Source organism: Coenobita brevimanus, chromosome 37 (assembly GCF_032717465.1).
Source record: "Coenobita brevimanus isolate Jiangsu-jjx chromosome 37, ASM3271746v2, whole genome shotgun sequence".
In the NCBI taxonomy this organism is placed as follows: domain Eukaryota; kingdom Metazoa; phylum Arthropoda; class Malacostraca; order Decapoda; family Coenobitidae; genus Coenobita; species Coenobita brevimanus.
Window position 1 is genome coordinate 10,130,811 of NC_136990.1, and position 10,868 is coordinate 10,141,678.

The following is a 10,868-nucleotide window of genomic DNA, read 5'->3' on the forward strand; positions in this document are numbered from 1 at the left end:
GCAGGGCAGTGAAATGGCGGGGGACAGGGCGACGTGGAGGCGATTTGTTTGTGGCCACCCCGAACGGGATTGAGGCGTCTGGCAATAGATAGATAGATAGTACTGAAACTGAGAACTATACCCGTTTCACACCTGCCTGGCCTATAATTTTGCCTTTTTGCAGTTTGTTTCACATCCTTGTCATTGCCCTTCCCAATGAAACACGTGACCCTCTGCACCACATTTAACAGACATTGTTCGTTATAGCTGATGGGGTCCAGTTATGAAGAAGTGCTATGGAAAGGATGTAAAACAGTAGCATTGTCTTCTGCCAGTGAGCCATGTGATATAAGGTGCAAAACGGCAAAAACCTGGCCCATGTTAAGATGAAAGGAGCATAGTTGATGATTTGACGCTTATCAGGCAGGGAATGATGTGGAACTTGGCTCTCTCTTATTTTATTTTTTTTCTAAGAGGGAACAGTCTTGTGGAATTCTGGCCTTTGGTTCCTTCTTTTTCTCTGCATAAAAAAAGCACATCAATACATTCATTCATTCATTCATTCATTGCCAGACGCCATGTATCCCAAACGGGGTGGCCAAGGGCTTAGAGTTAATTGTTTTACAGGGAGGGGCACTAATTCTCCACCAACCCCACTTGACACGTAGGGAGAACGTTATGCCAACAGCATCTGGTGTTCCCAGGTGGTCACCCATCCAAGTACTAACCAGACCCAACGTTGCTTACACACAAAAAATGCTGATGGTTAGTCCTGTGATGAAGGGATGGCCGTTTGTCTTTGAGTTACGGTTGTTATTGTATGGGGAGGGGTACTAACCCTCCACCAACCCAGCTGTTGATGTGTAAGGAACATGTATGGGTTTATATGGTTACCACCCAGCATTGTAAATGGTTTCCTGGCTTACAGGAAACCATTAGGCTTGTCACTCAATGTAAAGCCACCTGAAAAGGAAAGAAGAGTAATGAAAAGTGACAGGAAAGATGGGAGAAATAGGAAGAGAGGAGGACAGACACAGAAACAGAATGACTATGGTGAAGAAAGAAGTAGGCAGCACTACATCAAGTGAGTTACAAGAATATCCTTGAGATAGCTTCAATATTGTCTTATGTGTGTACAGTAGCCTCTCAAATAACGCGAGGGTTAGGTTCCTGGAGAGGTTGCGTTAATTAAAAACACGTTATTTAAACATAATTTTCCCATAAGAATCAATGGTAATATTGGGAGTTACGTTCCTGGACTCTGGGAAAGTCTACCCATTTGGGGAGGTATGCTACTCTAAACTTAAAAGCAACAATATTAATTTGAAGGAAAATCCACGTAAAAAACAAAAACAGTGTATCTGGGGAGAAATAAACAACATTTGAGCCCTAGTGGGGCCGAAGCATTGTTTACTTCTCCCCAAACATATACTGTTTTCGTTTTTTACATGGATTTTCTTTCAGTTCTGCTTCATTCACGGCATTGTGAAAGTTCCTCAACATTATTAATGCATTAGTAGGTCATAAAAACACCACAGTAAAAGCAACATTTTCATTACAGTAAGTAGGTCACAGACAATAACAACACAGCCTCACTTCATCTATGCATCACTCGTCGTCTGCTGCTGTCCCTGCTCACCCCACTACCCCACCTCCCTCCACTCCCCACCCTAAATTTGTCGTCCCTCCTCGCTCTGCTGTCCTTCCTCTTCCTCTGACTCCCGTGCTACTGGTGATGAAGATAACGCCCTTAAGTTTTCTGTCTTCTTCATAAAGAACTGCTCTATCTTGGTCTGAGTGGTTTTCTTCTTTCTGTTCAGCAGCATCAAGTTAGAACAATTTAGATCTACCATCACTTTCCTGGCCAGATTTTGTCTGAAAATGAGCCAAATTGCTCAGAATGGGGCCAAACTTCATTTTCGAATATTATAGTGCCACTAAAACCAGTTTAAGCAACAGACAAGTAAAGAATTGTATTTGTGCATAAACTGCCACACACGGTCTATCAACTCGGGACTGTCCAAGGAGCGCGCGGCTAATTTGAAACCATCACGTATGTGTAAAGCCACATTAAATCGAGAAACCCTTGTTAGTTAAACATATTTCCTTAAATATTTGCTCATGTTAAAACGGAAACGCGTTTTTAAAACTCGCGTTAGTTGAGAGGTTACTGTAATTATTTATTCATGAGTGCCTAAGTAATTCTTGTTGCCATTGCTGTTTTATCTGGTTCTTTTGCAGCTTACAGTGTTCGTATTGTATTTTGGAAGGTGTATGTGGACACTGGGAAGGTTTAAGAATGGCTGATGACACGTAAAGTTTGAATGTTAATGTGCCAATGTTGGTGGTGTGTTGATATGTAATATATGTCATTGAAACTCACATAAAACTTAAGAAACCACTGTACTCATTTCACTTTAACACAAGCTAAAAAATTCACTTTGTACATTTTGTTTATAAAGGCTCTATTATACTTGCATGCATTGGCCTTGGTAACCTAATGGTGGCTGTCCATGCTGCCCAGTCTCTGGCAGCCTCCCTGTTCAGTGCCTTATCCCTGAGGTCTCACTCTATGGCCTCATCCCAGGTCTCCTTTGGTATACCTCCTGCAACCCTCCCCCTAGTGTTCACACCTGCCACCTTCCCCACTCAGTTGTCATGTGTATTTTACTTGCTGTTACTGTACTGTGTTTTCCTTTTCAGTGCCAGGACACAATGGTACAGTTTGGGTCGTACCTGTCACAAGTGATCACCATCCAGGAGCTGAATGAACGCCTGCCTCCCATCGGCACACTGCTGTCCGAGTATCACATCAACGCTGACGTGGCGTTCTTCCTGGCACGACCACTCTTTGTGCACATGTTGAATGTAAGTCCTTCTTTGGTGTTGTTGCTTGTTACTCCAGTCAGTCTAGTGGAGCAGACTTGTCAACCACAGGTAAGCAACTGGTTCTTTGGGGTCGTTCTACAGGTAATGTACAGTACAGTGTATACAGCATGTAGGGATCCGGTGCCCCCTTGTGGTAGACAGTGCCTCACCAGGGTCACACCAGGGTCCTGCCCACAGTGAGGTGTAGGGAAATAGGGGGAGGTTTGGCTCCCTGATGGACGCTGCAACTGCTTCACCTAGGTTACTCATCACCACCACGTACAGGCATCTTTCCATCCATGTTTTTGTGTATCACAGCTGTTAGTAATTGGTAACGGCAGTGTTCTGCTGACCAGGTGCAAGTATGGAGTATTATTTTTATTTGTTTGTTTTTCCTTGTTGTGTTATGAAAGAAAAGAATCCATCCATCCATCCATCATCCAAGCCTACACTGCCCCATGAGGAGCGTAGGAGCCCGTGGCTAGGCAGTTGGTCCCGACATTTAAGATCTATCTATCTATTGCCAGACGCCATAATCCCGTAAGGGGTGGCCATTTTGAGTTATTTCTTTTACAGGGAGGGGCACTAACCCTTCACCAACCCACTTGTTGACACGTAGGGAGCACGTATGGTTTGGTTATATGGTTACCACCCAGCGTTGTAAATGGTTTCTTGGCTTACAGGAAACCATTTGGCTTGTCACTCAATGTAAAGATGAGAGTGAAAAAAAAAAAAAGTACTATACTGTTGTAGCACATATTTTTTAGTCTTTACTGCCATGTCACTGCACACCATCCTGCTCCATGTATTAAACACACACCAGCTGGGCATGTGTGGGCAGCCAGACATCAGTTTGTGAGTATCTGATAGAGCCAGGATTCTGGGGGTTTGAATGGAGCGAATGGAAGCGTGGCCCATTGGATTTTGCAAATTTGGGCTGTCTGGACATTGCTACTCCCCACCCTGCCCTAGGGTGGGAAGGGAGGTCCAGATGATGATGATGATGATTCTAAACACTGCACCATCATTTGTATGCCCTGTGTACCCTGTGGCATAGGAGTTATTGGAGAGGAGTGTGGAGATATGTGGAGATAGAGACAGACAATGAGGAACTGTAGGAGGACTGGGGTAGTGAACAGACAGATGAATGTGATTGTTAAGTGAAATACTCTGGGATGGTTTGGCCATGTGGAGAGGATGGAGAATGAGACTGACAAGGAGAGCGTATGTGAGTGAGGTGGAAGGGGAGAGGGAGGAGGAAACCAAGGATGAGATGGAGGGATGGAGTGGACAGATGAGAGAGGGGGATGTGAGCTGGAGGGAGGGCAGATAAATGGCAGAGGACAGGGTGACATGGAGGTGATTTGTTTATGGCCACCCTGTACAGGATTAAGGCACCTTGCTTTAGTTAGATAGGTAGGTAGAGTTTAGCAGTGCCTGGTGGTGTAGTGGGTCAGGACACTTCGGGGCGTGTAATGGTGTCCAGGTGAGGGTGGTCAGGGTAGTTGTCACATAATGCCACTCAGGGGGATGGAGGCTGGTCATCCTTGTCTTTAATGAATACACTAGGTAGCCCAGCCTGAGGCCTCCACAGTCCTCAAGGCCAGTAGAGAATTACAGTCAACTCTCAGGTATGCAGCATAATTCAGCCAAGCCTTAGGCCAGTTCAAACTAAACACCTGATATTGCATAGTACCCTCATTGGCTTAGTATTTGCCGTCCAGCTGGATATTGCGTTTTATCCGTCTCAAACCTCTGTCCTAAAAACTTTGCCATGAGTAAAAGATGAAAATTAAGCCTAAAATACAATAAAATAATGATAAAGTAATACAGCAACTCAGCACCGGGTGGCTACCATGTATGAGCTGGTTGATATGCCTCAGCGCTGGGTACTGCAAAGAAGCGCTGGATATTGTGATGACGGGTAATTGAGAGTTTGCTGTAGTTGATGATGATGGTGATGAAGATGATGATGGTGATGAAGATGATGATGGTGATGGTGATGATGATGATGGTGATGATGGTGATGATGATGATGATGATGATGCTATAGTCAGGTTTAAATGTCTTACTGTATGCCATCCTTTTAAAATTAGGAAGATTGTCAGGATAATGATGATGATGAATGATGATGATGATGATGTTGATGGTGATAATGATAATGATGATGGTGATGATGATGATGATGATGGTGATGGTAATGATGGTGATGATGATGATAATGATAATGATGATGATAATGGTGATGACTCTTTTCAGTCCAAGTACGATGAGTTGCGTCGTCAGGACAAAGGCGAGAAGAAGCTAACATTGGAGCAGAAGAAGCAGCGTTACCTTGAGGCGTGTCAGGAGGTGTTTACCCCCATCGTGTCCAGCATCAGGCCGCACTTCAGCATCAAGGTGAGTCCCAGGATGCCTTCAGGTGGTGGCACTGATACAGGTGGGTGGTGGCACTGCCTGGCTATATATATATCTCCTCCCAGCATCAGGCCACACTGAAGCATAAAGATTAATATCGGGATGCCTTCATGTGGTGGTACTGATATTTGTGGGTGGTGGCACTTCCTGGCTATATATATATCTCCTCCCAGCATCAGACCACACTTCAGCATCAAGGTGAGTGCCAGGCTGCCTTCAGGTGGTGGCACTGATATATGTGTGGGTGGTGGCACTGCCTGGGTACATATAAATACAGTAAACTCGCCCCGAACACGTTCTCGCCGAATGCTCTCGCAATTATACGCGGTTAGTGCTGGGATTCGTATAAGACAACGTAAGATTAAAGAACCATTACGAAAACTATAAATTGACGCAAGAGAGGCCTTTGATAGGCCAAATCCTTGAACATCAGCTCAGCACGCACGGTTTGTTTTGATCACGTGATGTGATTCGCTGTACTGCTTTTCCTTAGTGCTGTATTTGTAAGTTAAATATTTACAGTACTGTTCTGGTACGTTTATGTGCAAGTTAAAGTATTATTAGATAATGTTCAAGCAAGGAATAAAGTCTTATAACCAGTTTTCTGATAGGCGTCAGAATATTACCTTTTTTATTTGTTTGTTAAAGATTTGCTATACTGCTTGTCCACAGTACTATATCTGTAAGTTAAATACAGGTAACTCGCACGGAACACGATCTCACGGAACGCGCTCGCAATTATACACGGTAAGGGCTGGGATACATATAAGACAACGTAAGATTAAAAAAACATTATGAAAACTACAAATTAACGCAGGAGAGGCCTTTGAAAGATCAAATCCTCGAACGTGACCGCAGCGCGCGGTTTGTTTTGATTACGTGACGATCTAGGCGGGAAATTATTCAGTGAGACATTCCCGAGTACAGTAGCACAGTATTTGTAAGTTAAATATTTATAGTACTGTACTGTTCTGGTAAGTTTATTTGCAACTTAAAGTACTATTAAATAACGTTAAAGCAAGAAATAAAGTCTTATACCAGTTTACCTGATAGGCGTCAGAATATTGCCTTTTTTATTTGTTCGTTTTTTCCACAGTACTGTACAGTATTTGTAAGTTAAATATTTACTGTTCTCGTAGGTACTGTACTTGTAAGCACTTAAATAAAGTTAAATCATTAAATAAAGCCTTGTAACCAGTTAACCCGAATTATATAATTACCCATGATCGGCGTCGGAATATTGCCTTTTTTGTATGTTTGTTAAACTCTTACTGTACTGCTTTTCTACAGTACTGTATTTGTAAGTTAAATATTTACTGTTCTGGTATGTACTAGTAAGCAATTAAAGCATTAACCCCTAAAACGCGGCTGTGTACGCGCGATCCCCCCCCCTGTGGCGGGGTTGTAGCGGGGTCTGAGTACCTGTGGAAAAATATTTGCCAAAAATCATAGATTAACCCTAGAGCATTAAAATTTTTATGGCATATATTACTTACATTCAGCTATCTCCTGAGCCACATGTTGAGCCTTCGTTGACTACCAAAGGACTTGTGAAGACTTGCAAAGTTGGGTAACAAAGTCTTCACTCTCACACCTCCAGAAACCCGGTTTTCTTTCTACCACAGCCTCAGTCTGTCACAGTACACTTTATACAACAACGTAAAGGTAGTTAGGAATCCGTATTTGTACAATAAGCACTGAAAATAAGGCTAAAATCAACGGAGCGTACGGCCGACATGCACTGTGGCGGTGGTTTTCCCATCACTCAACAAACATTTCCATTTTCACAGCTAAAAACATGTATACTACATTATTTTCAATCATATTACTTCCCAAAAGATCACCACGGCGCGCTTTTTATTCTGCCTTACGTCCGCCACTTTATTCTCATTCCTGTCGGCCGCTTGCACTGACTGGGAAGAGCTAGAACTCGCCATAATCTCACTTTCAAAGCCTGCAGTAAACTAACACTAAACAGAGGCAAAAGCTAGTGTTACAACTGGGGAAACAAGCGTTTCCTAGTAGCATAAACTGCTTGTGAGAGGAGATCGCAGATTTACAGTTCTGAGCGCTCAGAGCGCTGCCATGTATCACAGCCAGGCTGGCCGGGCCGTGGTAGGGGGGGTACGGGGGGAAAACGCGATATTTGGCAACAACTGAGGTCAGTAGTACAAAGGTAAAGTATGCTAGTTGTAGCTAGAGGATGGTGGTACTGATAGACAATACCAGCTGGAGCCTGCTTGCCCGCGGTTATTCAAAATATACTAAAATCGCAAACGCGATGACCCGCCGTCCTGCCCTTATGGCCGAGCGTCGCAAACGCGACGATCAGCGTTTTAGGGGTTAAATAAAGCCTTGTAACCGGTTAACCTGATTTATATGATTACCCATGATCGGCGTCGGAATATTGCCATTTTTGTTTGTTCGTTAAAGACTTATAATAAGAGAAAAATACATTTTTGTCTTGGTATCTTTACCTATTTGCTCAGGTTTGCTGTAATGGTTTGGATCATTTGATGCAATGCAAATTGTGGAAAACTGTGAAAACTTTCGGGCAGTGAACGAAAATCTGGGACATGAGACTGACCTTGACTTCACCCTCTCACGTATCATCTGTCAGTTCGCCACCTGCTATCGTGAGGAGTGGATGTACGATTTTTTCGCTCGTGGCCATGCCTAACCACACATAGTTACACCCATTATCTCGACCCAGACAGAAAATACAACCTTTTTCCTCCCTTGCAAAACACACTCAACCACCCTGTTTACGAGACAGCAATATATATTGCGAAAATAACAAGGTAAAATGATAAAGATGAACGTAAAATGATAGAGAAAGATGAACATGTTATGACGGAAGAAGTACGTTTTCCCCGTCTGTAAACGTTTTTATTTCTGCTTTGTATCTGTATTCGTAATAATTAGACTTATTGTTAGTTCTGAAACTGCATTACGATTCTATTTTTAGCCATTCTCGTGGTGTGGGAGCTGGAAGTTGTGACACAACTTCCTTATTGCTAATTGGACTGACCCTTCACTTTATTCTCCCGTGGCAGAGTCTAGCCTTGGAGGACGTGCAGTTTTCTCATTTAGGACTGAAAATTCAACTCTTTCGCTCCCTTTTCCAAGCATGGGCACAACGATAACGTAAAAAATAACTCGAAACTACCATAAACATATATCAAAAAGGCGAAAATGTATTCATAACATTTTTTTTTTTTTTCCAGCCATTCCTAACAGATTATATACTGAAATCATTCGATATCACAGTACTGCATTTCTAAGTTAAATATGTACTGTTCTGGTATGTACTTGTAAGTTAAAGCACTAGTACCAGTTAACCTGATTTATATGATTACCTATGATCGGCGTCGGAATGTTTCCTTGTGTTTACGTACAGTATTTGTGTGTTGAAGTTTTGCTGTGGAGTACTGTATCTGTGAGTTATAACATTAAATAAACCTTCTAACCACTTAAAGTGCTTTCTAGTGATTACCAGTGACAGATAACAACAAAACAACACATTTGGGGGGTCTAGGGAGCAAAATACGGAGTAGTTTAAATATACGCGATTTCGCACCTAACACGGCACGGTAGGAACGAAACCCACGTGTTCCGTGCGAGTTACCTGTATTTACTATTCTGGTATGCGCTTGTAAGTTAAAGCACTTAAAGAAAGTTAAAGCATTAAATAAAGCCTTGTAACCAGTTAACCTGATTTATACTGTAGATTACACACGATCGGTGGTTCTAAGACAATTCTCCATCATGTCAATTCCGCGTCAAAACATGGATGATTCCCCGTCAGGACAATTCGCACCCTGGATGATCTCCCGTCATTCTATAAATATACTTATATTAATTAATCAATACTTTTATAAATATACTTATTAATTAATCAATACTTTAATAACTATATTTCAGGGGGATCCATCAAAGTCTGTGTTGTCTTGTTATTGTTGTGACGGCAAACTGGCTTGACAGGAATAGTCCCGAAACCATTTTGCTCCCTAGACTCCCTAAATGTGGTATTTTGCTGTTATCTGCCATTGGTAATCAATATGAAGCACTTTAAGAAACGTACGGAAGTGAAGCTTGGACGTTGTTGGAAGGACACAAGTCAAGAGTGAGAGCAGTGGAAATGAGTTATTTAAGAGGAGCCTGTGGGGTCACGTGGAGAGACAGGCTGACGAATGAGGATATAAAGGAGCGTTGTGGTGTTGATGTGGATGTGATAGGAAGCGTTATGAGGAACACACTGAGGTGGTTTGGCCATGTGGAGAGGATGGAGGGTGAAAGACTGACGAAGAGAGTGTATGTGAGTGAGGTGGAGGGGGAAAGAGGGAGGGGGAGGCCGAGGATGAGATGGAGGGATGGGGTGGAGAGGTATATGAGAGAAGGGGGTGTGAGTTGGGAGCAGGGCAGTGAATTGGCGGGGGACAGGGCGACTTGGAGGCGATTTGTTTGTGGCCACCCCAAACGGGATTGAGGCGTCTGGCAATAGATAGATAGATAGAACTTACAAATACAGTACTGCACAGCAAAACTTCAACATACAAATACCTAAACACAAGGCAACATTCCGATGCCGATTGGTTTCGGCATCGGAATGTTGCCCTGTGTTTACGTATGTGTATGTTGAAGTTTTGCTGTGCAGTACTGTATTTGTAAGTTATAACATTAAATAAACCTTCTAACCACTTAAAGTGCTTCATATTGATTACCAACGGCAGATAACAGCAAAATACCACGTTTAGGAGATCTAGGGAGCAAAATAGGGAGTAGTTAAAACTTACGCGGTTTCGCGCTGAACGCGCCACGTTAGGAACGAAACCCACGCGTTGGGGGCGAGCTTGCTGTATATATATCTCCTCCCTATCCTCCGTTGTGTCCAACATCAGACTATTCTCAAGCATAAAGGTTAATATTGGGCTGCCTTCATGTGGTGGCACCACTGTATGTAGGTGATGTCACAAACGTCCTGCAAACCGTTCCTTCCAAGAAAAGAAACAATACAAAAAGAGCCAAATTCAAGATGCATTCATTTCGAGATGCCTGGACACACTGCGTTTGAAAGACTGGAGATCATAGGAAGTAGGAAATACAGACAGAGGGAGACAGTTCCTGAGTTGACCTGTTGCATAAATGAAGGACTGGGAGTAACGGTTAACTCTTACATTAGAGAGATGGACAGAAAAGGGATGAGAGTTTGTTGCTAGACGGGTGCTACGCGCCCGTCGTAGAGGTGGAGGGATGCAAGCAGACAGTTCAGAGGAGCAGTGACCATTGAAGTAGCGATAGAAAAGAGATAAAGATGCAACAGTGCGGCGAAGAGACAGAGGTTGAAGGGAGTCAGTAAGAGGAGCAGTGACCATTGAAGTAGCAATAGAAAAGAGATAAAGATGCAACAGTGCGGCGAAGAGACAGAGGTTGAAGGGAGTCAGTAAGAGGAGCAGTGACCATTGAAGTAGCGATAGAAAAGAGATAAAGATGCAACAGTGTGGCGAAGAGACAGAGGTTGAAGGGAGCCAGTAAGAGGAGCAGTGACCATTGAAGTAGTGATAGAAAAGAGATAAAGATGCAACAGTGCGGCGAAGAGACAG

The 10,868-nt window shown here is 43.1% G+C and overlaps 1 protein-coding gene across 1 annotated transcript in view; it reads left to right on the plus strand.

The window, feature by feature from the left end:
- The window catches only part of tho2 (THO complex subunit 2-like protein), a 168,208-nt gene that overhangs the window by 54,948 nt on the left and 102,392 nt on the right, over positions 1–10,868 (plus strand). The window contains exons 16-17 of the mRNA XM_080269804.1: positions 2,683–2,847; positions 5,107–5,247. Coding sequence (XP_080125930.1) covers positions 2,683–2,847; positions 5,107–5,247 — 306 coding nt within the window. The remainder of the gene's footprint in view (positions 1–2,682; positions 2,848–5,106; positions 5,248–10,868) is intronic.